Below are 25,830 nucleotides of genomic sequence, written 5' to 3' on the forward strand. Positions count from 1 at the left end.
TGTTTAGCCAAAAGCTCATTTCAAGAATAGCTGAATTAGGAGAAGTTTTCGTGAAATGGCTGTGCTGCTGTGTAACAGCTTCATGATGCTGTAAGGGGCAGTATCCACTCCCTTCCTCCTAACTTCCCAGCTGCTCAGTCCTCCTGCCTCCTTCATCCGAATTGTTCCTTGGTGAGCTGATTTATCTCACTAAACTGGCAGAAAACTATGCGTGTTTTTGCTGCTTTTATTTTCTATTAATTTAGTGAGTTGAATTCAGTGAGGTTTCAGGTAAGACCAGAACTGCTATAAGAGGAACAGTGGGACAGCATGGATTGGACTGGAATGAGGAAGGAAAGCAGGGCCTCTTTCCCCCTGCCAGCACTGAGCTGTTAAATCAGCTAGGCTTGCTTTAATTCACTTGTGAAATCTCAGTTAGGATTGCTTATGTTGTATCAAAGCGTGTAAAATGCACTGCAACTGGTCTGATGAAGAATGATTTACTGTCTGCAGAAAGCCATTGAAAATGCACCATGTTTCATTTTCAGAATCTCTCTTCTTCTTTCCTGCTGCTTTCCCATCTCTTGTTCCACAAAATCCCGTGCAAGTTATTGGAGTCCTGATAGCATCAACTCACCCCCACCATCCTGAAGCAATTTTTGTTACATTTTTGTGTTTAGTGGTCAGAATTAGTTTATGCAAGTTTCTTGATGGCAAAACTATTCTCTTGTCTAGTCTTTCTTGCATCCTACATTACAATGGCCATGCATTTGCAGACCAGGAGTGCCTCTTGCCAAGTAGCCTGCTTCCAGCAGTAGCCTAAGCAAATGTCTGTAAAAACAGGGTAAGTGTATATGAGGCTTGCCCAGAGTCTTTTCCCAGATCCCAGCTATTTTCAGTTCAGCGATTTGCTGAGTCTGGTGCAGCTTGTCTATTTAGTAGACTTCTCTTCCAAGTACTTGCCTGTTTTTTCCTTTTAAACTCATATAAACTATTCGCATGCTTGGCAAACTCCACAGATTTGCCTTAAGGGTGGCTCTTGATAGCTTCATTTAATGGCCCCTAGCTCTCACATTCAAAGAGATGGTCAGCAGTCATCCTTATCTCTGTGGTGTTCACGATTTTTAAATCTTCCCTCCAAGTCTTGCTTCTGAGTGTTAAGGGGTGGTTTGGAGCACATCACTTCTTATGTGAAGCTAGATTTGGGTTGTCCCTAGTCCCCCACAGTCATTGCTTTACATTATCTGCATTGAATTTCATCCATCATTCTGTCACCCAGGCACTTAGTCTTGTAAAGTTCTGCAGTTTTCACTCTGCCCTAGTGCTTACTGTCATGCAAAGTTTAGTATCAGTCAGCAGAGGACTTCTATTGCTGCTCAGCCCTTTCTCCTAGGTCGTTGCTATGCGCGTGTCAAGTATGTATACATACAAACTGCAAAAGCAGAACTTACCCGTTCAATTGGGTGTTGAATCTGTGGTAGCATCGATGAAGGACAACGTTAATGGAAAGATCCCTATGTGGAAGCTTTGCCAAAAGACAAACTCCAAGGATAACTGTGGCAATTAATTCACAAGGTGGGCTCCAGCTTCATCACCGTATCTGGTAACTTGTCCGTTCCACTGAGATCAGAAAGTTGAAGATTAGAATGGAAGAATGTGAAAGCTACGGTGAGTCAGACGGTGAGCACGAGAACAAGGAAAGCCAGAGGAACTGTCTTGGAACGAGGCCAAGCAAATGCTTCAATTTGCAGTCTGTTACTTCAGCTAACCTTTTGCATTTCTTACATCTAGGTTTTTGTTGCATTCTTCCATATTGTGGTGAAGGAATTGTTTTGCACAAACAATTTGACAATATTTTCTTTACAAAGACAAATACAAGTTTTTCTTTTTGTTGTAACACACAGATCAAGAATAGATTGTCAACACGGTTGAAATTGCATTCGCATAGTTTCTGTAAGTTTCTAAAGACTCCAAATATTGTGTTTTCTGTCTGTGAATGCAACTCTTATTCTATGGAGAATCTGGTCAGGGCTGTTCTGCAAGGGAAATATTTTTAGATTGTAATTCAGGGAATCTGCCTACACCAGACTTGGAATGTCTCTAAGACTTTCTTCTGTTCTTCCCTTCCCCCATCTACCCAATATTTAGATCATTTGTGGTTTCTGTGCTACTTTGAAACTCTTTTTCATAACACTTGCACCTGTTTGGTTTTCAGTAGTGGAAACAGCAAACCAGATGCGTGCAGCTGCGTTAGTGCATGTCTACTCACTCCATCCTGAATGTACTGCCTCCTTATTCAATGACTTTTTAGTTGTGGAGCTTCTTAGTGATACTCTGAATTTAATTTTCCTCTGTTCTAGCAGACCTGATGATACAGAGAAATTTATTTAAGTATATTTTTTGTATCTGAGAACCCTTTCTGTTTCAGCAGTTTGGAAGAAACCAAGTTGTCTCTTGGACTTGGTTGTCACACCAGTATCTGCAAACACAAAGGTTTACAGTATTTTTGTGTATTTGCATTCTAATGTGATTAAAGCCTAAAATCAGGAACAGAAGCATAATAAATACAGGCATTGATAGGTATGTGCTGTTCCCTAGAAATTAGAGAAAATGACTCCATATTGGATCTGGTTCTGGTTGCTTTCTTGAGTTGCAGCAAGAGCCTGACTTTGGGCAGCTGCAGTTTTGATGTCTGGGATCTAATTCCTGTGAAAGCTCAAGTGGGGATTCAGTTTTGTGTCTTGTCAGCTAGTCAAATTCCTCCTCTGATTGCATTTTCTGCAGGCTGGCTTTAGGATAATGACTAAGTAGTCCTGCCTTTTTGATCTACTTGCAAAGCTAATTGGGATGGTGCCCCAAATGTAATTCCAATGAATACTGACAGCTTGTAACAAGTCCAGCGTTTGAGCTTTTTTTAATATCAGTTGTACAGTTATTTTAACTGTTTGAATACTTTTACAAGTGCAAAACAGAGGAGAATGATCACTTCCTTCAGCCTGCTCTTGCTAATGGAGCCCAGTATGTGGTTAGTCTTGGTCATTGCGAGAGCACGCTGTTGACTCACGTTCAACATGGACAGGAGCCAAGATGCGGCCCCAGGTTCAACTCCACCAGGACCCCCAGGTCCTTACCTGCAGAACTGTTCCTTCGCTAGCTGGTCCCCAGGTTATACTGTTTTACGTGGTTACACCATCCTGGGTACAAGACTTTGCATTTGTCCTTGCTGATCTTTGAGGTTTCTGTCAGTTTATTCTACTGCCCATCTCAAATCTTGTCTTGAGCGCTTGCTAAGACTGTTTCTTTTCAGATTTTAAAGTGTTGCTTCAACATGTTTTTAATTTTATTTTTTTAATTTTATTTGTTTATAACTGAAAGTAACAAAAAGTCTTCTGCTTTTGTATGTCTTGTGCAAGTTTGTCTTAAACCAGATTTTTAGTTTTTTCTTTTTGTTGAACTTAGCTTCACTGCTTTTTGAGTGCTTCCCATAACTAGATCCTGCTGTAAGTTGTGCAAGTTTTAAATATTTTACTGCACTTAATGCCTATTTATATGAATATTTTAACTTTGGTAAAGAAAGCTAAATCATTTGTGACCATATAAAAATTATATTCCTTTACTCAGTAACTTTTCTGCATAAGTTGTATTTGTGTAGTGATAATTCAAAATAGCTCTTATTTCTTAATCATTTGTTTGCGCAGTTGGTAATAAGCAGCAAAAAGTTCATCCTGTCTCAATGGCATGAGTACCTCTCAATGATGTACTCAGATCTGATTGAGAGGGAAAAGGTTATTTTGTTCTGAAATTGTAGAATTGTTTTAAATTTTTTCTAAAATCGGGACACTTACCTGAAACAGTTCTTTGGACAGACTGAAAATTCTTTTACCTTATTTTGTTAGCAGATAATCTAGTGAGAGAATAATTACTACCAGAGTTGTGGGAAATACTTGTAATTTGTTGCTAGCATTGCTAATTTTAGATAATTTTTCTTTAGAAAAAAATTAACTTACAAGTAGTGTTCTGACACCCCAGTGAGGTGCCACCAGTACCTGCGCTCTCCTCTTCCTTATACTTTCCAGTAAGAGTCTTTATCCTCTTGCTGTGTCATCTGGCCCAGGGTTTATCACGTTGTAAAGTATTTCACAATATTCAATCTGCTTAAGCAGGCGCAGGCATGCATTTAATCCAGGGGAAAACAGGTTATATTACAAATTGTGTTTGCTATCCAAGATGTTACCCGCTGAGTGAGTTGATGGTAGGAGTCACAGAAGCCTATTTGACATTGGCACATACTCTTTCCCTACATTACTCTTAACTTATGTGTGCTTATATATTTATGTATTTAACAAACCTGTATCTTGTTTTTTAAATGGACAGGAATAATTTTCACAATTTTAGAAGTCAGGGCACGTAACTTGGTCCTCTTGTCCCACCAGGCTTTTGAGGTTAGCTATGTAATGGGACTGTAATTCTGCCTCACTGTGGAGAAAATATTAGTCTCTTCATAATGCTGTGTTTTTCAGCATGTATATTTAGCTTTATCCTACTATAACATTTAATCTTGGTGTGTATGAGAAGAACATCGAGATGATTGTTTTTATTAAAAAAAAAATCTGTAATTCATTTTAAGGACATTGTTAGATGTATACTTCAGGCTGTTTTTAATTGGAAGGTCATTGGGAATCTTCTAGAAATCACTTTCTATGAAAAATACATATAATTATCTAAAATTTTTTACCTTTTAAAATGTTTTAAGATACAAGTTTTTAAACACTACATAGTAGACTTAATTAAGCTTTTTGTGAAGATTATTTTACTTATAGAGAAATTGTTTTGTGTATTTCATGTGGGCATTACTTTTATTTTAACCTCTTTTCCTGTCAAACCAGGTAGTGCATAAATTTTTGTCTGCTTTCTTGACATACCTTAAGCTTCAATAGCTCCCCCCCGTCAATTACAGTGAAAGATATTATTAAAAATAACCTTCAAAACCCAGAAACTTCCTAGTTTATATTGTACTTGTCCTGAGGATGCTCCTCTCTTCCATGCAGCTGGAATAGTCCAGCGAATCCTTTATTCACTACTGTTAGCTTAAGATTCGTATATTTTGTCCATTATTTGGGGCTGAAAGAGTAAGTTCATTTTACCTGTGATTAGTATTTCCCGAAATTACTGCTTGAATTGCTCAGCGATTGCTGGTGTTTGAACAGTCTTTTGGGAGAGTGATTCTGGAATTGCCTATGTGGTAAGGGGAGCGTGTTTTTTGTTAGTAAACCGTTTTCTTGGTAAAGCTTATTTCAAGCTGGGGCAGCACATTTCTAGATAGCATCTTTCTGTTAAGTTGGTTAAGATACAAACATATTTCAGCAAAGTTTGTCAGTGTAGTACACTAGAAAAGAGTCAGCAAGTTTTGATTCTTTTAATATGAATATCATGAGTTCATCGTTCATCAGCCTTTTTTCTTCTCATGACTGTGTAAATCGTTTTTTTTAGGAAAACTTTCATACTGATTTTTGACATATGCTTCTTACCCTGGCTGAGCAAAAAATGCAAGACTGCAGTCTTGGTGAAACTTATTTTCACCTTTTTGAGAAGCTTTTTCTTCAGCACAGTGGCCACCATTCAGGCGAGAGGGACATTTTTCATCGCTGAAACAAGTTGTCTTTATATCTGGTCCTAGGAACAACTCTGTGCAGATGGCAAGATGTTTGGCCTCAAGTTTGGCCTCTTTGTTCTTGCAGCTCATTATTTGTTGTATCGATTGTTTATGCCATGTGTTTATCCTGGCATCGTTTTTGAAAGAACCGCTGTTGTGCAGCAGGGCAGCGGACAGTGTATCCATTCATCGGGTGAATTACTGCTGTCAGTTGGCCATTGAAAGAGCAGTCCGTGTTCTTTAACCGCTGACCTGACAACAGCCTGCTTTCAGTGCATTAAGTGATTATCGTCTGGGGTAGTGGAACGCTTTCCATATTTTTGGTTGCATTAACTGCAGTGTTTTTTGTTAGGGGCTGCTGAATCTGGCAGCCTGGTAGAGGTGAGGCTGCCGCAGCTCCGCAGGTCCAACCGGTGGCGAGGCTGCGCAGGTACTCCCGATAGGTACTCTCACAAACTCACGTATGCAGTGCATGCACAGCTGGGCACACAGATCAACACAGACAGAATCGCAGTCTGTGCAGTAACTGGCCCTGCATCCTTGGTCTCCCCAGCTGCTGATATCTGGACATATGACCCCTGAGGCCCGCAGCCCCACTCCAGCTCCTGGCACAGACCCCCTTGCTCACAGACATGGACACAGGCACATGTACCACCCCCCCCCCCTCCCAAAAAAAAAAATCTCGTGCACATGTGCGCACACACACGTCTCAGTTGAGCTTCAGGCCTTCCAGTCTCTCCAGTAGTTGGCCCGGACCTCCTGGCCCCTCCAGCAGCCAGCTCCTCCAGTTGTCTCACTCAGACACACATGGATCTGGCCTAGACTTATGGCCAGTTTGATACGTGGCTCCCAAGTCACTTAACCTACTTGCTGGCAGGTTCGGCTTGATAATGTGATCACACCCTGACATATGTACCCTCACTTGTTTCAGTTGCTGCTACCCTGGACACATGGGCCCCTACAACCCATGATCTGACTCCAGTTGCTGGCCCTCAGACCTTTGTACTCACATGCACACGGAACAGAGCCCCTCACCCAGGAGAATGGTTAGAAGTGGGGTTTAATGAGAACACAGGCCAGACTGCAGTGATCAGGCACATGACATGGCCGGAAAAACTTAGCAACCAGCATCTAGGTGCAAGAGAGACATGGATTTACTGGAGCGAGTCCAGCAAAGGGCCACAGAGATGATTAAGAAACTGGAGCATCTCTCATACAAGGAAAGGCTGGGAGCTGGGTCTGTTTAGCCTGGAGAAGAGAAGGTTCAGGGAGGATCTTATCAATGTGTATAAATACCTGAGGGGAGGGTGTAAAGAGGATGGGGCCAGAGTCTTCCTAGTGGTGCCCAGTGGCAGGACAAGAGGTGATGGGCACAAGCTGAAACACATGAAATTCCACTTGAACGTAATAAAACACTTCCTTACTGTGAAAGTGGTTGAACACTGGAACAAGTTGCCCAGAGAGGTTGTGGAGTCTCCATCCGTGGAGATATTCAAAGCCTGTGGTCCTGGGCAACCTGCTGTAGGTGGCCCTGTTTGAGCAGGGGGTTGGACCGGATCTCCAGAGATGCCTTCCAACCCCAACTGCTCTATGATTCTGTGATCTGTTTACATGGCACTGGACCCTTTTATTGCCTTATCGCTCTGTCTTCCCATGCTTGTTCCTCCCCAAACCACCTTGATTCTTCCCTGCTCCCCTGCCTTTGGTTTCCCTAAACATCCCATGAGAAGTCAATCCCAAAATGTTCTTCCCTGCATCCCATAGTAAGTCTCTAAGCCCCATAGGTAGTAACACCCATCAGTCTGAAAGATGCCTTTCTGTTTACTCATTGTGGTGAGTCTCACCTCTGGACCATGGGGCTCATGGCTCTCCTGGGAGAGTCCTGGGAGTAACCAGGGCAGGGTATTCGGGTTCACCCCGCCTTATCCTCTGTGCTCCTTTGTGTGTGTGTGTGTGTGTGTGTGTGTGGAGATAAGCCTTTTATCGCATATCACATAAGGTTTTTCACCTTGGAAAGAGGAGCATACCTGATTTAAGATTTTTTCCTTATGCCATAGAGAACAACAGGACAAATTTACCTTATGTGCTTTTTGTTGACTTGCACATTGACTTGGATTGTTGAGACCAAAACAAAGAAAATACTGAAGAGTTTCAGGGCCAACAACAGTTCATCTCCCCTCTTCTCCTTCTCCCCTTCTGCCTTTAGGGGAAAAAGGGTATTAAAATGAAGTTTCACTTCACTTTGGACCATTTTGGTGACATGCTGTCAAACCACAAGCATTATCATGTCTCTTTAGTGAGCAATGTTTGAGTAATGAGCAATGGCTCTATTAGGTATGGCTGTACAAATTAAACCAAAATGTTAGCTTGCCTTTAATTGGCTAAACAAACTTGGGCATCTATTTTTTTTCTTCCAGAATTAGATATTGAGATGTTTGTGGCAAACATGTCTTGTTGTCAGAGTCTTCAGCAGGTGCAAAAAGGAAGTGCAGCAAATGTTACTGCAAAAACCCAAGTGTCTCTTCAACTTCAGCAGATGTAGAGTGGGAAAAGTCAAATAAAAGAGAAATCAGCGTGATGAAATGGAATTTATGCTGTGTTTTGAATTTGACATCATTGGTTTAGGTCTGAAGTGAAAACAAATGAAAAGAAGAATGCCAGGTCTGAACTTAGTCATGAATTGAAAACTGCTGCCCTAAAGTTCTGCAAAAAATATGGGATTATCTTTGTAAAGATTTGTGGATTTTTTGGTTTGTTTCCTTGTTTAAAAAGGGGGGGGGATTTAAAAGTCTTGTTCTAGCTTTTCTTCCACCTCCTATTGCCTTCTACACTTCTCTACAGTTTTGTTATTCATGAAACAAGTGGGCAAACAGACCCTACCACCGCAGAACATTGTGTCTTGCTCAACCTCTTAATTTGCTTTCTTCTGCGTGTTAATGGAATTGCAGCACATGTGGCTTATGCAGTGCTGGATCCAATATGATTGAGACTCGGCTCTGGGATTGCCCAGACTAGACTTGAATTCTGACTGAAGAGAGGGGAGTGCGCTCATTGTGACGGAGCAGCTACTCAAGCACCACCTTTACGTTTTCATCTGCAGATCTTCTGGAAAGTCTATCCTGATTTGGGTCAATAAATGCAGAAAATAAGATCAGTTGTATATAAACAATCTATGAAAAGCAGAATAATGAAGCTGTTGGGTTTTTGTTTTTGTTTTGTTTTTTTGCTGAACTTTCATAATTTTTTAGATGCAGAGTAAGTATTGTGGATATAGGCCATCTGCAACTTAGATACAGAGTATGAGTTCATAAATACATTGCCTTTTAGTAACTCATGATTTGTGCTAGCGGTGATGACCGGCTGATCTGATGGGTAGGCAGTCTCTGCTTCAGAACTTGCCCAACGTAGTTCTATAGGTCTATGGGAAAATCCTTAAAGGGTTGGGTCAAAAATGTAATGTTGGGGTTTAAAATAGACATTCACTCCTCAACAGGAATATGCTGCTTTTCCGAAGTTGTTACTCACTGAGTGATGTGCTTTACACGAATGCAGTGACCTCATCTTTACTGGATAGAGTTGAAGCTATTAAAGTAACTCACATTAATTTCACCTCCACGAGAAGCAAAGAATACAAATGCATACACCCATGAGTACGTGCACCTGCACACACACGTTTAGGTGTTTTCTTTTTCTTCTTTTTTTTTTTTTTTAAAGTAACAAACCCAACAAACTGCTGCTTTGAATGCAGTACGTTTGTCATTAAATCAGTGGAACTAGAGTAGGTAGCAAGTTGTGCCTAGTTCTACTTTTAAACTCATGCATAAAGTTCAGGAATGAAAATGTTTAGTGTAAAGTAGCTTTAAAATCTAAGCAAGTCCAGTCTTTTTTTTTTTTTTTTTTTTTTTTTTTTAAGCCTTTTATTTCAAACTTCTATTAGCTTTAACTGTGCTTGCATATTTAAAGTATAATAATATATAGAAATAGGTTTAGAGTTTAGTTATTATAAATTGCCGTGTGTGTAATGATTAAAAATAGCACTCGGGACTTTGGGGGAGTTTTCTAGGTTGTCAGAAAAATAATTTTGATGTCTCTTAACTGTCGATTGTGTGCCTGAAAGTAATTCATGCTATAAAAAGAGATCTGAATTTCTCCAAATTCAGTACAAACCACTTACTCCATGATGTTTTAAACTTCTGGTCAACCTGAAACAAGTATGAGGTGTAGTTTCTTTTTTACTCTTCGTGTTTCACACCTTAAACTGTCAAAAGAAAATCAGTAAATAGATAAGTGAGATTTCTTCAGAGAATCTATAAAGCTCTATCTGAGCTTTTAAAAATTGTTGTTCAGGTTTTAGATCTGACTGATAAAATTATGATCCTGTAATGCCTTATTTTGTATCTATGATTTTATGGTAGCAGGTTTTTTTTCAGATTATTGCTAACTGTATTGATCCCTATGTGGAAGTTAGTTTATCTCTGTGTGAATACAACTGTTCATTAAAATAAAGAATGTGATGTTTTAACTTTCTTGTGTGCTCTTAGGTGAGTTGTGTAACCTCATAACGCTGGATGTAGCGCACAATCAGCTTGAACATCTTCCAGAAGAGATTGGAAGTTGCACGCAGATCACCAACCTTGACTTGCAGCACAATGAGCTCTTGGACCTGCCGGAAACCATAGGTATGTAAGGAGGTCGGGAAGGGGAAAATAAATCACTATTTCAGTACGCTCAGTAAGAGGAACAAATTTAAGGATGAGTATTTGGTTGGTGACTGTAGAATGAATGGTGTTCTGCTCAGGGCAGCTTCACGCTTGAGATCAAAAGCAAGGTGTGCGTGTGCTGCTTTAAATGTAGCTTCCAGATTTCCGAATTCTGTTATTAAGTCTAGCTGTGATGGGGACTGTGGCATTGTCTGTGCATAGGAGTTACAAGAAAATCCATCACTTCTGACTCTGATTTAAGCTGTTCTGTGATTATATATAAATATCTGCAGCTTGTCTATCCACTCTGTAGTGAAACTGGTCTTTTATAAAGGCTAAAGGCTATTAGTTAATACTTTGGCAGATATTTTTAACTCTCATCTTTAGCTAGAGGAAAACAGAGAAGACTAAGAGGATAAACATTTTAAATGAATTCTTTGTTTTACGCTCTTTAGCAGAACTATTTGAAAACTTTCTTCAGAGTCCGCAAAGTTATCACGCTCTAACGCGGTAAAATACAGGGTTCTCCAACTTAGTTTAGGAATGATAGACTGAAATAAACATATCTTTTCTTAGCTGGTTTCAGAATCTCATATAGGATGAGACAACAAAAGATGACTTTCCTGTTTAATTAAATTCGTTTTGAACAGATAGCAGAAAAAGATGCATGCTATGTATTTAGAGAGACAAAAAACAAGGCAATAATGATTTTAAGCTCTTATTCGTGCCCAAAACATTTATGGGAAACAAAATGTTACCACTTGGACAATACTTATTATTAAACTTTTCATTAATATACTTTAAAGCATAGTGAAGAAGTGAATGAGCAGAAGAGTGAGGAAGCACTTAATAACACTTCTGCTTTTCTTTTAGCAGTAAATTGTTGACTGTGGAGTTACTGTAGCTTTTTATTTAGAAAGTTTGACCTGAACAGAGTTTACACTGATGAAGTATACACTGTAGCTAAATTTCCTTCCTGGATTGATGATATTTTTAAACTCTGAAGATCTCTTTCCATCTGGAATTTGCATTTAACTTACACCATTCATAAGTACAGCCTTATTTTTGTAGCTATTTTTTGTCAATCTTAATGAAAGCTGTTTTTAAATAAAGTCTACACATGCTGTACATGTCATATTTAGGGAGCTGGTTCTCTGGATGAACTACTTCTTATGGAAAAAAATTTCTGATAAGTTGATGATATTCTTCGTCAGAGTTAGTAGACCGCTATTGTTGTTTCTTGCACAGAATATTAGTATAATTTATTGAGATATCTAAGGACTGGCAGTCATTAAGCTTCTCAGAGGAACACAAAAATCTTACTTATAATATGCTGTGAGAGTGCTTACAGAAAAAGGTCTTTGGATAGACGATTGCACAATAGTTACTTAGCCAGTTAAGTCGTTTGAGATAGGAAATTACTGAGAATGCAGTCAAAATGGTTTGAGTCATCTATTTCTTTTCTTTTATTTTTTTTTTAATTTATTGTAACTTTAGGTTGTTTATGGTGAGTCATGTTTGTACCCGGAGAGACTGGATTTCTGCAAATTTTTGCTATTTTGTTTTCCCATTGCATTTTTTAAGGCATTTTCATAATGTTTTGAAGTTACTTATTTTTAAATGTATATAGCTATCTCTTTGCTTTGCTTATCTGAGCAGAACATCAATGCTTTATAGCTGAACAAACTATCAAAGGCAGACAAATAATAATAACGAGACAACAGTGTACTATCCTATCGTTAACTTTATGCTTGTTTTTGCTAAGTTTTTATGCTTTATGCTAAGTTTTTGCACCGCTGGAAAACATCTGTTCTTTGTATTGACCAACATGAGTATTTTTGTTTAAAGTAAAAACTTAAAACCAGAAGTCAGTATTTGTGCCACATAAAATATAGTTCAGAAGCAGCCAGAATTGAATACTTAAGGGGAAAAATTTAAACTCCAGTTTAAATGATAATGATCAACCTACATTTATGCATGTTACAAAAAAGGCAGCCGTAGCCAGTTCAGCAACATTGGCTTTATTTCTTAGTCATCACAGTTTTGGTTCAACATTAAAGCAAGTTGTGGCTTGATTTTTAGATTACAGCTTACTCTGTGGTTAGGATTGTTCAGCCAGAGACTTTTAGTACCGAGAAAAACACCCGGGGTAAATCGCATGTGGCCCCGGGAGCAGAGGCCGGCCTGCGCCCTTCCTAAGCCGTTGTAGCCGTGCCGAGGTGCCGAGGGGCCTCTCCAGCTCCCGAGCTTTCCTCTCTTGAGCGTCTCTGTCCGTCTGTCCGTGGACCGTCCCCCGCTGCTTGGCCTCACGAGCCCTGCCAGGCTCCAGCACGCTTTTGAGGTTCAAGCGCTGTTAATGTTTCCCCAGTTTAGTCGAATGCGGGGGGGGGTCACAGACTGGGTACAAGAGGGACCAAACGCATTTGCTCATTATAAATATTTAATGTACTACGAGCCTCCCGTTATGGAAAAGACTTTCCATTACTGCTGGATCAATCCCCTCCTCCCCCAGCCAAGCCCCCCTGATGGCGAGGGCTGCTCTGCCCAGCCGCTTGGCGAAGCAGCCACCCCCCTGCCTGCCCTACGTCCTCCCCCCGGCCTGCAAAAAAATAAATCCCAGAGCAAAAAACCCCCAGAAAAACAGGTGAAGTGCTGCTTAAATTTGCTGCTGGACTATCTAACCACAGAGATTGCTGGACCTGCTGTAAGATTGCTTAAAAAAAAAAAAAAAAAAAAAAAGGAAAAAGAGGCTTGTTTTCTAACTGCTCATCCAGTACTGAAATGCAGAGGAGCTGTAGGGAAAGGATGTTGGGAGCGACATGCGGGGAGTGCTAGGGACAGGATTAGGCATCCGCAGCGATTGCAGAGCTAGCAGAGCCAATATATCCACTCTGCACAAATCTAAAGTTCTTGTTGCAATTAATACTTTATAAGCACACTCTTTCATACAGTAACTAATGTCAATTTTAGATATTAGTTGTCAGGAAGTGACCTAATGTCTTGCTTTACAGATATTGGCTTAATACATTCATATCTGTATTTCTGTTGATTGAAAATTGCAAGTACTTTGTATATTAGATCACTTCCTGCAAGAAAAATGAGCTTTGTGGAACGGCTTAGCACACTCCTAGAGCCTCAAGTCCAGAATCAAAATCAAAGTGGGATCTCAGTGTTTTAGTTGCAGATCCCCCCCGCCCCGGCTTTTTTTTGGGCGGGGGGGTGCAGGGAGGAAATTATGAACTGCTTTTATTTAAACAATGTCTTATCTCTGTATGCCTAGCTGGCACACTAATAAGAGGGGATATCCAAAAGATACTTAAACGGAGGTAAATAACACACCATTTATATTAAAATTAATACTTGGAATTTTGAGACGGAGAGAAAGCAAGTTTTGGGTGGAGTAAAGCATTTCTGTTAGCTAGCCCATTGGATTACAAGCCAGTTTAAAAATATTGTTCTGCAAATACCACATTGTGAGTGCTCTCTCTTTGAAAATTTAATTAATTTTAGCATTCTGGATAAATGTGCTTGTAATTTCTTATTTAAAAATACAAAACCAGTTATTTGAGAAAGAAATTCAAGAGAAACAAAATTACAACATTAAAAAAATAAGATTCTTCATCTATTTTGTAATTTTCATGCAGTCTGATTATAGTCAAATGTGGCATATTCATGAACATTTAAAGCAACAGACATTTTAGTAGGAAAAATTCAGCTGTAAATGCTCCAAAATGACGCTTTAAAAGCACAAACAATTCCATCACTGGACACACTTTTCAGTGTCTGACATGGCTTCGTTCCTAAAAGATGGTTAGGAAAATCAGAAGACTATTCAGAGCCGGGAATCCCTGCCCTTGGCTGGGACAGACGAGCTCCAAGCTGAACACTTGCATGAAGCGAACGTTACACGGCGAGGCTTTGTCGTTTTTGCTGGCTGAAACCGTGCTGCAAACTGTGCTTCTAACAGCTTTAACCTCAGTGCTTACCTCCCAGATCGCTGTCGTGCTTTTATGAAAAACAGGTGATAAGCATTGTGAACTGAGATAGGAATATGCAACTGATACAGCTCAGATTATACCAATTGCGGTCAAAAGCTTTGAGTCCTTAGAATATTAGTAAAGATCTTTCTGTAGAGAAGGGGAAGCGCTTAAAAATGGCTTTTTAAGTATACCAGGCTTAACAAATGCATCTGTAAGGGACTAACTCCGGGAGAATTTTTGTTCTGAAAGTTGTGACGAGTGTGCTGGTCTCTGTGAAAGCAGCAGAGTGTCTTCGAGGCTTAGGGGTGCTGCTCTGGCTGTCCACAACTGATGGGTTTGATGTTTCTAGTTGCTGGTTGCTCTGACGGAGCCCAGCATATAGGCTTCTGCTCCAATTTTGATGGCACTATTCCTGTTCTTAAAATTGAAGCACATGACCACATCTTTGATCAGTCAGGGTCTACGAGGGTGCAGCACTTTGCAGGACCAAGTCCATCTCCGTAGACTCATGATGAGAGCTCTGGTCAGTGTTTGGTGCTCTACGTAGAGTGCTGTTCTTGGACTGTGCTGTTAATGACATGTTTTGTATTAGATTCTGCTATAATTTGTCAATCACAAGACACTCTACCTTTTCTTTACCTCCTGGAAAGCAGTAGCTCTCACTCTCTTAGTCTAGAGACTCTTGACCGTTGACATTTTGTGTTATTATAAGCCTTTGCTAGTGCTCACTGTATTCTCATAAACAGAATGAAGCTTCTGGTTCTTGGTTTCACTTCTATATTTGGTTAAATATATAGCAGTGAAATTGTCTAGAAAATCATGAGTAACAGGGAGAAGGTAAATGGGAAGTGACTCTTCACTGTCTCGTCTAATGGCAGAACTGGTGGCTATGAAGCAAAGCCGCAAGGTGTCAACCTCAAAACAGTTAAGAGCAGGATGTACTCCTTGCAGTGGGAAGGTAATGCTTGTGTGTCAGGGTTCACGCAGGTTGCTGTAGATGATAAAAGTCCCCGGGCTCACAGGGCAACTTGACAATTTTGCAGAAGAAAAGTGTATCTGTTGCTGCTAAATTTAGGAAGTCCTTGAGCCACGTACTGTTGAATGCTCCTCAGACTCTTGGGGAAGTTTCATGGTGTGCTTTCCCTCTTCTTAGATTCTTCTCTTGGCATCTGCTGCTGGGCATTTTTTCCAGAGAAAAGGTATTTGGCTAGATAGATCTGTGGTCTGAGTGCAATTGGTCTCACTTTCCTTAGTTAGCTAAAAAATTAGACATGTATGTTCACCTATTATATACTTTTATATGCTTTCTCTGTATAGCTGGGCAGACTTAAAAATTACACACATCTATCACGTAAGAAATATTTAACATTTTTCTTCATTGCCAATTAGTTGTAAATTGTTCTTTGGTGAATTATATTGATATAAATCTTTAATTTCACAAAAAAATTTTAATATTCCATTCAAAAGAAAAATATGACTACCAATGAAAAATACAATGAAATAAATTTCAGTTGCTTTGGGTTAGGAAATATGAATTGAGTAAAATTTAATGATTGAGTAAAACATAATGATTTAATTGAAAATCTGAAATAAAAGTCCCAACTGTTGCTTTTGACTCCGTTGCAACGTGCAGTGTTTTGTATGATTTTTGTATCATTTTCAGTTTTGAAATGCAAGCTAATTATAATTTTCCTTTATTGTCTTAATAAATAAATCTATGATCCAACATTACACAGTTAAATATGTACTATTCTTCTGTAAAAAATTAGGCTAGCTTCTCTTGGCTTATTAACTCTCAGTTCATTTATTGGATGTTTCTTTGTGAAACTCTTTCGTGCGTTTTCTATTTTGGCTGTATACTCCTTATGGTAGAATTCTGATGGGGACAGTTTATTTTAGGGAATGTATATACCGTCACACCATATTTAGATATGGAGACCAATAGGTATGGACATGTTATAACTGAAGCTCTGCCTTTTCAGAATGATTTGTATGCTGTAGAAAGAAAAAGAAACCCATAATCTTATTTTGTTTATGTAAGAAGCAGGCATGAGAGAGGAGTGATTCAAAGGAACCCATCAGAATCAAGACAAGCAGGTCTATTACAGTTACATGCATTTTGATGAAAGCGTGTTAAGTGAAGTTAAATTTTCATAGCTTAGAGACCATTTCAGAAATGTGTCACTAAGACTTTGTGCTCCATAACCTGATACAGGCATTGTGTATAGTGCATGTCAGATACTTTAGTCTCTGTCACTCGATTTTTGCCAGCATCTTGCATGCATCTTTCATACATACGCAGTTTGTGATGATTATGGTCTTGAACCAGAACTGAAAAATAAATAACTGCTGAAATAGTCATGCTTTAGTCTTAATCTTGAAATAATGAGGGAAACCTGTGTTTGGCTGAAACTATTAGATTGAAAATAGAGAGGAATTGCATTGCTCTCTTCAAATAGCATTTAAACCGATAAAGGTGTTAGAGATTCATTTTGAAGTGATATTAGTTGTTATTTTTTAATAGATTAAAATTAACCTGTCTTTTAGGAGATTTTCTAGGCTTTGTGCGAGAAGGATAATGCACTTGGGTTTGAACAGGACAAAAATGGTGGACCCTTCTGACCTTGTAATTTGTGAGTCTGAGTCCGCCTTCTACACTAACCTGGTATACCAAGGAGGGATTGGTGGCTGGAAAGAAAAATTAAAATACATTAAAAACATCTAGCTGTTAAGTCAATAAAATCCAGAGTTCCTAAATAAAGTGTTATTTGTGTTGCGCTCAGCACTCTTAAACTTCCTGCACCTTTGCCTTTGGAAGAGTGTAATTACATGTCATGCTTTGGCTTTGGTGGTTGGTAGCACTGATCAGGAGGGATTCCCTCCCCTCCTACAGTTTTCCTGAGTCCTGTCCCCATCCCAACTCTTCCTAAAACATCAGATATTAACCAGAGGATATTAAATGGGATGTTCCAGCCATGCAAGTTACAGAGAGGATTTGCCTGCTCTTAGATGATTGATTGGTAAAAGCTGGTTTAGACCCTTACAAATCTAAAAGCTTTGGTTTAGGAAGGAGTTTCCCCCAGATCAGTTGAGTAAAGATTTAGGATTTTGTTATGCTTTCCTCTGCAACATGATTACTGAGAACATTTTCAGGATATCTTGCCTGACCAGTCATTTCTCACTGTAGCAGTGCTGGACATTGATAGACACTGTCTTTGCTTGCAGAATGCAGTTTAAGATTAGAATGGTTTAATCAGAAGTCTTTCATTTTACTCTATAGCTATCAGGTAAGATGTCTTGATTTCTGCAAAAGGTTAGATTAGGCATGTCAATAGCTTCTTTAACCTAAAAATCTGTGAAGCTGTTCAACGCTTGCCATGGAGCATGGCTGACATCTGGAAAAACTAATATATAATAAGTACAGAGTATCTTCTAACCTGCTTTATGGTTATTTTAGGCTAGGAGCACTGCTGAAATATTTGAATGCAGTATTTAATCTCTATACATCGTTGGCCACCTCTAGACTGTCCAATCTCTACTAGAAAGTTTTCAACTCTTTTAAAGTCTTTAGGTCCCATCTGCTTTGGGTTTTTTTATATTCAGTTGTAACATCTAATACGCACTGAACCTCTTTGACTTTTTCTTCCATATTGTCATCCTTGATATTCTCCTTACTGAATTAAGGTGATGTGCTATATTAAGTTTACTGCGATGTATGTTCGGTTTTTGAAAAATGGCATGAAGTTTGGATTAGATTATTTCTGGATATGCTTCTTGTTTTCTGTCTGTTAGAAATGGCATCTGGTAACTTCTGTAGGCAAAACAGCAATATATGTTCCTTAGGAGATGATCCCTTAGTGAACTGTGCTCTATGAAATATGAAATGTGTAGTAATGTGAAATATGCTCTTTAATAGATGGCTACTTATAACATGCAAAGTTTAATCAAACCAAAATCTAAGAATATTTATAAAAGTTAGAAATTCTGAAATAGAGCCATGTGGTTTGTAGCAAGCAGTTGTAATTTTCTACTGCACGCTAAAGTTTATGTATACTTTTGATTGCAATCTTAAGGGAAGGGTTTTTGGTATCCACAGCTCTTATGAGTCCGCTTTATGTTTGAATGTTATCTGTAGAAAGGATTTTCTCTAATGAACAGATTTTAAGTTGATTTATGTGTTTCTGGTATATTTAAGAAAAAGGAACTGATCCTGATATTAAACTAGCTTGATGAAGTTGAATAAAATGGATTAATTATTCCATGTTTTGTGGTGTAGTAATATTTTGCTATTAAGAAATGACCCTTTATCTAAGGGTAGAGAATTTGAAGGATTATTTGAATTGAGGGAGGGAAGGGGTTGTGTGTGTGGATCTTGGAAAAAGAGAGCATTTGTCAGTCCCTTTAGAAGATGCTAGTAATGACTTTGAATTAGGGATTTGGATTTCTTTGTATTATTCAACACACCTGATTCTGTTTCTCTTGATTTTGAAATATTGGAGAAAGATTTATTGCTCCTAATGACAGAACCACTTCAGGTGGTATTTTTGTGAGCATGGTTTTCTGATGCATTTCCATTCTTCCCTTCTTATTGGGATTGGCAAACACCCATTTTTATTTGACTAATATTTTTGAGATATCTTTAATAAAGAACTTAATTTAAACAATTTATTTAGAGTCCCATTTCTAGTAACAGGATTTGGTGTAATGTGTTTTTTTGGATTTGCCTTCTTACTCATTTCTGTGCAAATTAAACAGCTAACCCCGAGAGACGTGTAATCACAGCAGTGAAGCGATTGCAAATTCTGTGCTTGCGTTGCTTCAAACGCATTCAGGGAAGAGGTGTCGCACTGGGAGGAGTGCGGCCTCCTGATAGGTGTTAATACACTTTGCGTGTAGTGAAATGGGACTGAAACAACTGCTACACAAGTGGCTGTATGAAATCTGATTCCCAAGACTGTTTGACTCTCATGCAAAAAGCTGAACTAAAACAATTTTGCAGTGACTTCCATATGCCTGGCATTTTGTACTAAGAAAAAAATAAGTTTAAGGCTTAGTTATGCTTTAATATCTTATTTTCAGAAGTACCAATGGACTGGGCAATTGAGTTTAAAACACTTTTTTTTATTTTTTATTTTTTATATTTTTTTGTAACGGGCTTCCTAGAGAAAAGAATTGGAAAGGTTTTTGCTTGTCACTTTTGCTGCCCGTAGCTGCTTTTCCGTTGTGGTTATCAAACGGCCACGTTTGGGAACATCTACTAGCACTGCTCTTCTCCGAGTCGTCCTGCCTGAGAGCCTGCGAGGTTATGCTATGGGAGAGCCACTGAGGAGCCGTTTCAGTGACAGCAGCGCGGCTGCAAATGGTCGCGATGATTTTGTGACTGACTGGATTGATCGGGATCAGCCGTTACCTCTAACGGGGCGGATTTAGTCCGGCAGTATGTCGGTGAAGCGCTCGATATGGTGTGGTAGCGGAAATCGGTAGGTAACCCGGAGATCAGTACAGGGCTTGTAGAGCAAGCGAAGACCTGGCTGAGGAAAGGAGACGGCGGGTTGCGCTGCGAGGGGAGGTGTGGGCCCGGGGGAGCTCAGTCGTGCAGCTCTTCCAGGGCTGACTGAGGACAGTCCTGGTAATAATTTCACTAATGCTTTTGACACCAAAAGTAAACACCTGTAAATGAAACTTGCTGATGATGCAAAAAAAAAGGGTGAGGGTGGGGGTGGATGGAACGTGCAGAAGAACTGGATGATGATCCTGAGATCAGAGCGCTGTACGTGGGATCATTTTTATTTGTGCAAATGTGCAAGCTCTGCTGTTTAGGAGCTTGCAGTAATTCCTGTTATAAACTGGAGTTTATCACTTGGACGTCGGAGAGTATAAAAGACCTGTGCGTGTTCGTGAACGGCCCGATGCCTGGGCCGAGGCGCCCAACCGTTCTGCGCCGCAGAGCAGGCGGCCAGAATAGCGCTTGGATAGACTGGGAAATATTTGCGGGATAGTGGGGGCAAGTCTTACCATCATTGGACTGGATCTAAATCTGACCTCCTCCTCCTTAAAAATTCTGGCCTCTCCTTTTAGGGGGAAAAAAAAAAAAAAAAAAAGGAGGGGGTAAATTTTAATAAGCTGAGCATAGGGAAGAGCTATAGCTCTATAGGATCATTTTGTTTTGTGAAGAAGAGCCTAAGCGATCTGGCTTGTCCAGCTTATCAAAATAAAAGCTGATAAAGCACGCAGGTGCTCACCAGCATACGTTCACAGTGATGGATGAATATAAACTCTGAGGTTGAAAAGATATTTAAGTTAAAGTTTAGCATTGGCACAAGAATAAATGACAGTAAATTAGTCATAAATAAATTCCGACTTGGAATTAGCAAGCAGCTGCTCCGGCCTGGATCAGTCGGACTGCAGGATGGCCTTTCCAGGAGCAGCCCTAGAGGCACCGCTACTGCTGATGCTCCCGCTTAAATCTTACTAGTGAAGGAAGTTTTACGGCATATTGCCTGCGATAATGCAGGGCTGGACTCGGAGCACGCAGGAGGTCCAGTCCCCTGTTCCTGGGTGAATTTTACTTAAAGAACTGAATTTTACAGCTGCAGATTTTACACTGCTGCGTTTGCTGCTGCTCTCGGGATGGGCTGCATTTATTGCTGTGGGGCGCAAAGCAGTCGCCAAGCGCGCGGCACACATCGGGCGCGCGTTCTGTTGCACCCGTGGCATGTCTTTCCCACGGAGGACAAAGATCGCTAGGAAAGAGGAATAACGATAAAATCTTCTTGAGAGAAGCTATTTCTACCTGCTTTCCGCCCATGCCAGGAGGATAGCCAGGGTGCATGTTCTCTCCTGGAAAATTATGGTATCCTTTGACTCTCCGCGCTGGCTGCTTTGCTCCGTTTCTCTGCAGTGCCCCGTTGCTGGTGGGAGCAGAGCCGTGTGCTGTGCACAGCCCGGCGTAACAAGCTGGAAGGCAGCAGAGCTGCAGCGTAGCGCTAAGCAGCAGCTGGCGCCGAGCATCGCTCTGCCTGCTCGAGCTGCCTCCTGTTCGCTCTCCGCGAGAGCGCCTGAGGAAAAATCAGGATCGGCATCTCCTTCCAGGTTTTAGCAGTGCAGAACGATGCATTGATATACATACATACACGCTTGTTTGTGTAACATTTGTCTGTCACTCATTTAGTGAGTAAACTGTTAAACACTAATTCAGAGAAGCGCCGTCAACGCGCTTTTCCCGTCCCTGGAGCGCTGAATCCCGATGCTCCTGGTGCCATGGATGTGCATCGTGTGCAGTGCAGCGAGGCCTGTTTCTTGTGCAGCCAGGCCTTACCGAGCATGGCTTCAAGTAACTGTTTTACTTACGAATGTGTAACCTCGGTGTATATTAGTGGAATGTAGGATCAAAATAGTTCGTTACAATTATTCTGTTTAGCCTGTATACGCATTTTAGAATTGCTCCTCAGAAGGCCAACATTTATGCTTCTGAGAGCAATATTGCTAGCTCTGGATTTTAAATGCCTTTTTTTTTTTTTGGATAAAGGAAGACTCACTCTGCTGCTCTGCAAAAGAGAATTGGATACTTGCTCTGAAAGAAAACATTTAAAAATATAAATAAAAATGCCAATGGAAATACTACTAGTTCAGTAGCTCCAGACTGCTACCTGTTGTTTTAACCTGTGTTTTGTTATTGGCAATCAAATGAAAACTCGTTTCAGATTTCAGAATTTCAGATTCAGAATTTCAGATATGCACTGAAAATTTATCTTTGACTCTTTCTTGATTTGTGAGATCTGGATAATTTTGTTCTATGTGGGGTTTTTGTGGTAACTTTTTGCCATTCACTGTTCTTGTGAATCTCCATTTTGGTAACTACTGTTAATCATAAAAATTGAACTTTGGGAATGTTGTATTAGATACACTCACAGTCTAGCTACTCAGTGATTTAGGGTCATTCTTAAAGTTTATTCTGACCAGTCTAGAGAAGCTGAAGAAAGAAGCGTTTTGCCACTCTCCTTGTTGAGACTTCCTCAGCTTAGTAGGTTCCCATTGTATCATCTGCATTAATTTTCATTCTTCATTTCTTTTTTATTTAATTTCATCCATAGCTTCCAAGCATATCTCAAATACTCCAGCTGCTTTTTCCTTTGCTGTTTCAATAACCTTTGTGTATTTCCGTATGTACAGACATTCATATATCTTCCATTTAATGAGTAATTACCCAGACTACACATACTGATCTCCCTTGATGTTTTTGAGTAACTTCTGTGTATTCTTGCCGCTCTTTGTTAAATCTTCTGTCCCTTTTTAATGCATCTTTCTGGTATTTCAATTTGCAGAATGAATGTGTTGTCCTACTAGTGGCTGTAAAATTTAGTATAAAATGGTGAATACTTGCAAGGGCCTAATTGTGTGAATCTGTTCCAAAGCTCCCGCTAGTGCAACGTATGTGTGTGTGCACAGATACGTTTTCTAATCCCCGGGATGAGCCAGGAGACTTAGCACTGCTCTTTATACTATTTGCCGGCTGACTTTTCAGTGAAGTTCAAGGTCTTTTTCCTTGTAGGAGAGTCCTAAATGCCCTTGGTACCATACGGTTCAAAGACATCCTTAAGCAGTTGATTTTGGTCCTGAGTACCTGTTAAGTGTTTAAAGGTTGCGGCTAAAGGCAGTTTCAGATGGGAAATTTTCAAGTCTCAAGTTTTGCAGGGATTTTTTTTTTCCTGACAGAAATGTACGTCAACTGGGACTGTTGGCCTGGCAATATTCAGAAATATTTTTAAATGCACTATTGTCCAGATTTTTGCGGATTTCCTCCAGACTTTTCCTTTGGTATCATTCAGCAAACTTGGAAGAGTATTTTTTCTATCTCTTTTTAAAGACTGTGTTGCTTTTGGAGGATAGTAAAGGGTTTTTTGTCCCTGTAGAGGAAATTGTTTTGCCAGAACCTGAGCTGTGTAAAGTGTGCCCAAGTTTTGGTAATATGAGTCATGCCATGAGTGATGATGTCTGCAATTAAAAAAGTTATTTTGGGGACATCTGGAAAACTAAAGAGTTGTTTGTTGGTAGAAAGATCAGGATAGAAGAGCATCTACAGTGGGACGTAGGCTTTGCTTCCTCACCATATCATGCCAAACTTAAGCATGCGTAATATGCATAATATACTTTTATTGTATGTTGTACCTGAGTATTAGAAAAAACAGTAAACACTATGATTATCCTGTTTTGGGGTGATAGTTCCCTTTCATCATTTGAAAAGCTTGAGGTGTAGAGGGGTTGTGTTTCTTGTCTACTTCCACACAGTGAGACGGCAGAAGATTCAGACATCAAACTTCCTCCTGTTCCTTAGTGTTAATCCAATGATGCATTAATAACTGTTCTGTACTTGTAGGAAATCTGTCCAGTCTAAGTCGTCTTGGCCTAAGGTACAACAGGCTGTCGGCAATTCCCAAGTCCTTAGCAAAATGCAGTGAACTCGATGAACTGAACCTGGAGAACAACAACATTTCTACTTTACCGGAGGTGAGTTGCAGGGAGTTGATGTGGGAGGGAATGTTGTTTTTCGTCTCGTAAGGAATCTCGCAGTTTTGCAGAGGGGTTGGACCATGTAAAAGTATTTCGTCTTGCATCACAACTCTGAGGAATACTCTTCATTTTAATCTACATGTGTGTAATATGAGATAGTGCAATTCTGTAGATATTAGGTATATCTAACCAGCTAGTAGAGAGGAGCCTATGTCTTTCAACTTGTGGTTAATTGAGAACAGTGCATGTTAATGCATTCATTTTCCTGAATCTCTCATGACAGCCTATAACAGGGAGTCCAGGTTCCCATTGTTCAAGCTGGACAAGAGGCTGTCAGTGCTGCTGCTTCATGCAGGTGGAAGAAGTAGAAAAATAAAAATGAAGGAGGGGGATCTTTATCCCCTTCTAACTGAGGCAAGAATGACCTTTAAAGACTGGATAAAGTCTGTCGTAGCTACTTGGCCTTAGCATTCTAATTTTAATGTGAAAAAGACTATGCTGTTGACGCCAATGTGGCATTGTCTAGCAATTCATTGACACATCGTCCATCAGTTATGGGAAAAAAAAAATCAGGTAATTTTTATGTTTCCAAGTGACCCTGTGAGGATCAGGGGAGAAGGAGGAAAAGAAGCAGTTCTCTCACTTTTCCTCTTTTTGTAGTTGCTGCACTTGATTGTCATATTCTCTTCTCTTTTGCTTCAAGCTCAGTTTAGGAGCAAAGAAAATAGCAATAGTTAGAAGTTTTGGAGCCACCTTTTGAGTCTATGGAAGTAACACATTGCCTGAACTGAGTGCTTTGTTGTTAGATCTGAGGTGGACAGACAGAAAGTCCTAGTCACTGGTGCATCTTTACCTTTCTCCATACTCCTCAGCTAGAATTCTCCAAAATGTGCCCCTGTAGTCTCCAATTTCACATTGCTGGGGAGCCGGAGTAGTTGGTTACAGAGCATTTAAAAAAAAAAAAAACAACAACAAAAAACTGTTTAGATATCTGCAGACTTTGAAAATATTTAGACTGCTGGATTATACTTTCTTTTTTTTGTTTTGTTTGTTTTTTTGCAGTTTCTTGAGACTGCTTGGTGCTAAACATATAGAGAAAAATCTTTTCACTGTATTTTTAAGCTTTCCTAACCTGTTCAAAACAAGAGTTGTGTATATATTACTAATATTAAATATTTAAAATGTATGTAACAGGGAATATAGGAAACTATGCATAGAGGGGGGGAAAAAAACCTATATGCATCTGGAGTTAGGCAAAGCATTCATAGCAACCAAGTGCAGTCACTACTTTCCTTCAGATAAATTACTCAACAGGAATGATAGCCTGAAAACATAGAATTTAATAAATGTTCAGGTAAAACTGTCATTTAAGAAAAAAGTATTGAGTGAAAGCTACCAGGCTGCTTTTAAGGCGAGAGCTAAACTCGCCCACCCCACCGAGACATATTATAAAAGCAACTAGGGTGTAATTACAAATGGATACTGTGAGAGGTGATTACTTGCTCTGAAATATGTTCAGTCATAATACAAAACTCCTTGAGATTGTGCTGCCTTCTGCATATATATTTGCCAACAATATGTTAACACTTAAGCTGCTACTTTGCAGCAGTGTATAATTTAGTAGTGCAATCTGTCTAAAAGGAAACATTCTTTGCCATGATAAAAAGAAGTACGTTTGCAGAAGAAACTTCTGAATTTCAAAACATAGCTGAAGCTGCTGACAATGCCTAATAAATATTTCATCTTAGAAGGATGGGCTGGGAGAAGGCAGCACTGCCGCAGTTTTCACAGATACCAAGAGCACTGCTCCCTTTGCACTGCCACTGTTCCATTTCCTCCCTTCAAATGTGTGTGTTTGATTACTCTAGGCTATTAGAGTGTATTAGCTAACATATTTTTCATATTTTTGTATGGATGCAAACTTCAAAAATGAGTTTTAGAAATGCCAAGATCCATTTGAAGCAATAGAGTGTGTTTGTAGCAGAGCTCAGAGACTGCCTAACTCTAG

At 39.7% G+C, this 25,830-nt stretch overlaps 1 protein-coding gene across 3 annotated transcripts in view; it reads left to right on the forward strand.

The window, feature by feature from the left end:
* The window catches only part of SHOC2 (SHOC2 leucine rich repeat scaffold protein), a 71,955-nt gene that overhangs the window by 34,954 nt on the left and 11,171 nt on the right, over positions 1–25,830 (forward strand). For all 3 annotated transcript variants that reach the window (XM_067300236.1, XM_067300237.1, XM_067300238.1), the window contains exons 3-4: positions 10,174–10,311; positions 23,689–23,819. In XM_067300236.1, coding sequence (XP_067156337.1) covers positions 10,174–10,311; positions 23,689–23,819 — 269 coding nt within the window. The remainder of the gene's footprint in view (positions 1–10,173; positions 10,312–23,688; positions 23,820–25,830) is intronic.

Source organism: Apteryx mantelli, chromosome 7 (genome assembly GCF_036417845.1).
Source record: "Apteryx mantelli isolate bAptMan1 chromosome 7, bAptMan1.hap1, whole genome shotgun sequence".
Classification (NCBI taxonomy): Eukaryota; Metazoa; Chordata; class Aves; order Apterygiformes; family Apterygidae; genus Apteryx; species Apteryx mantelli.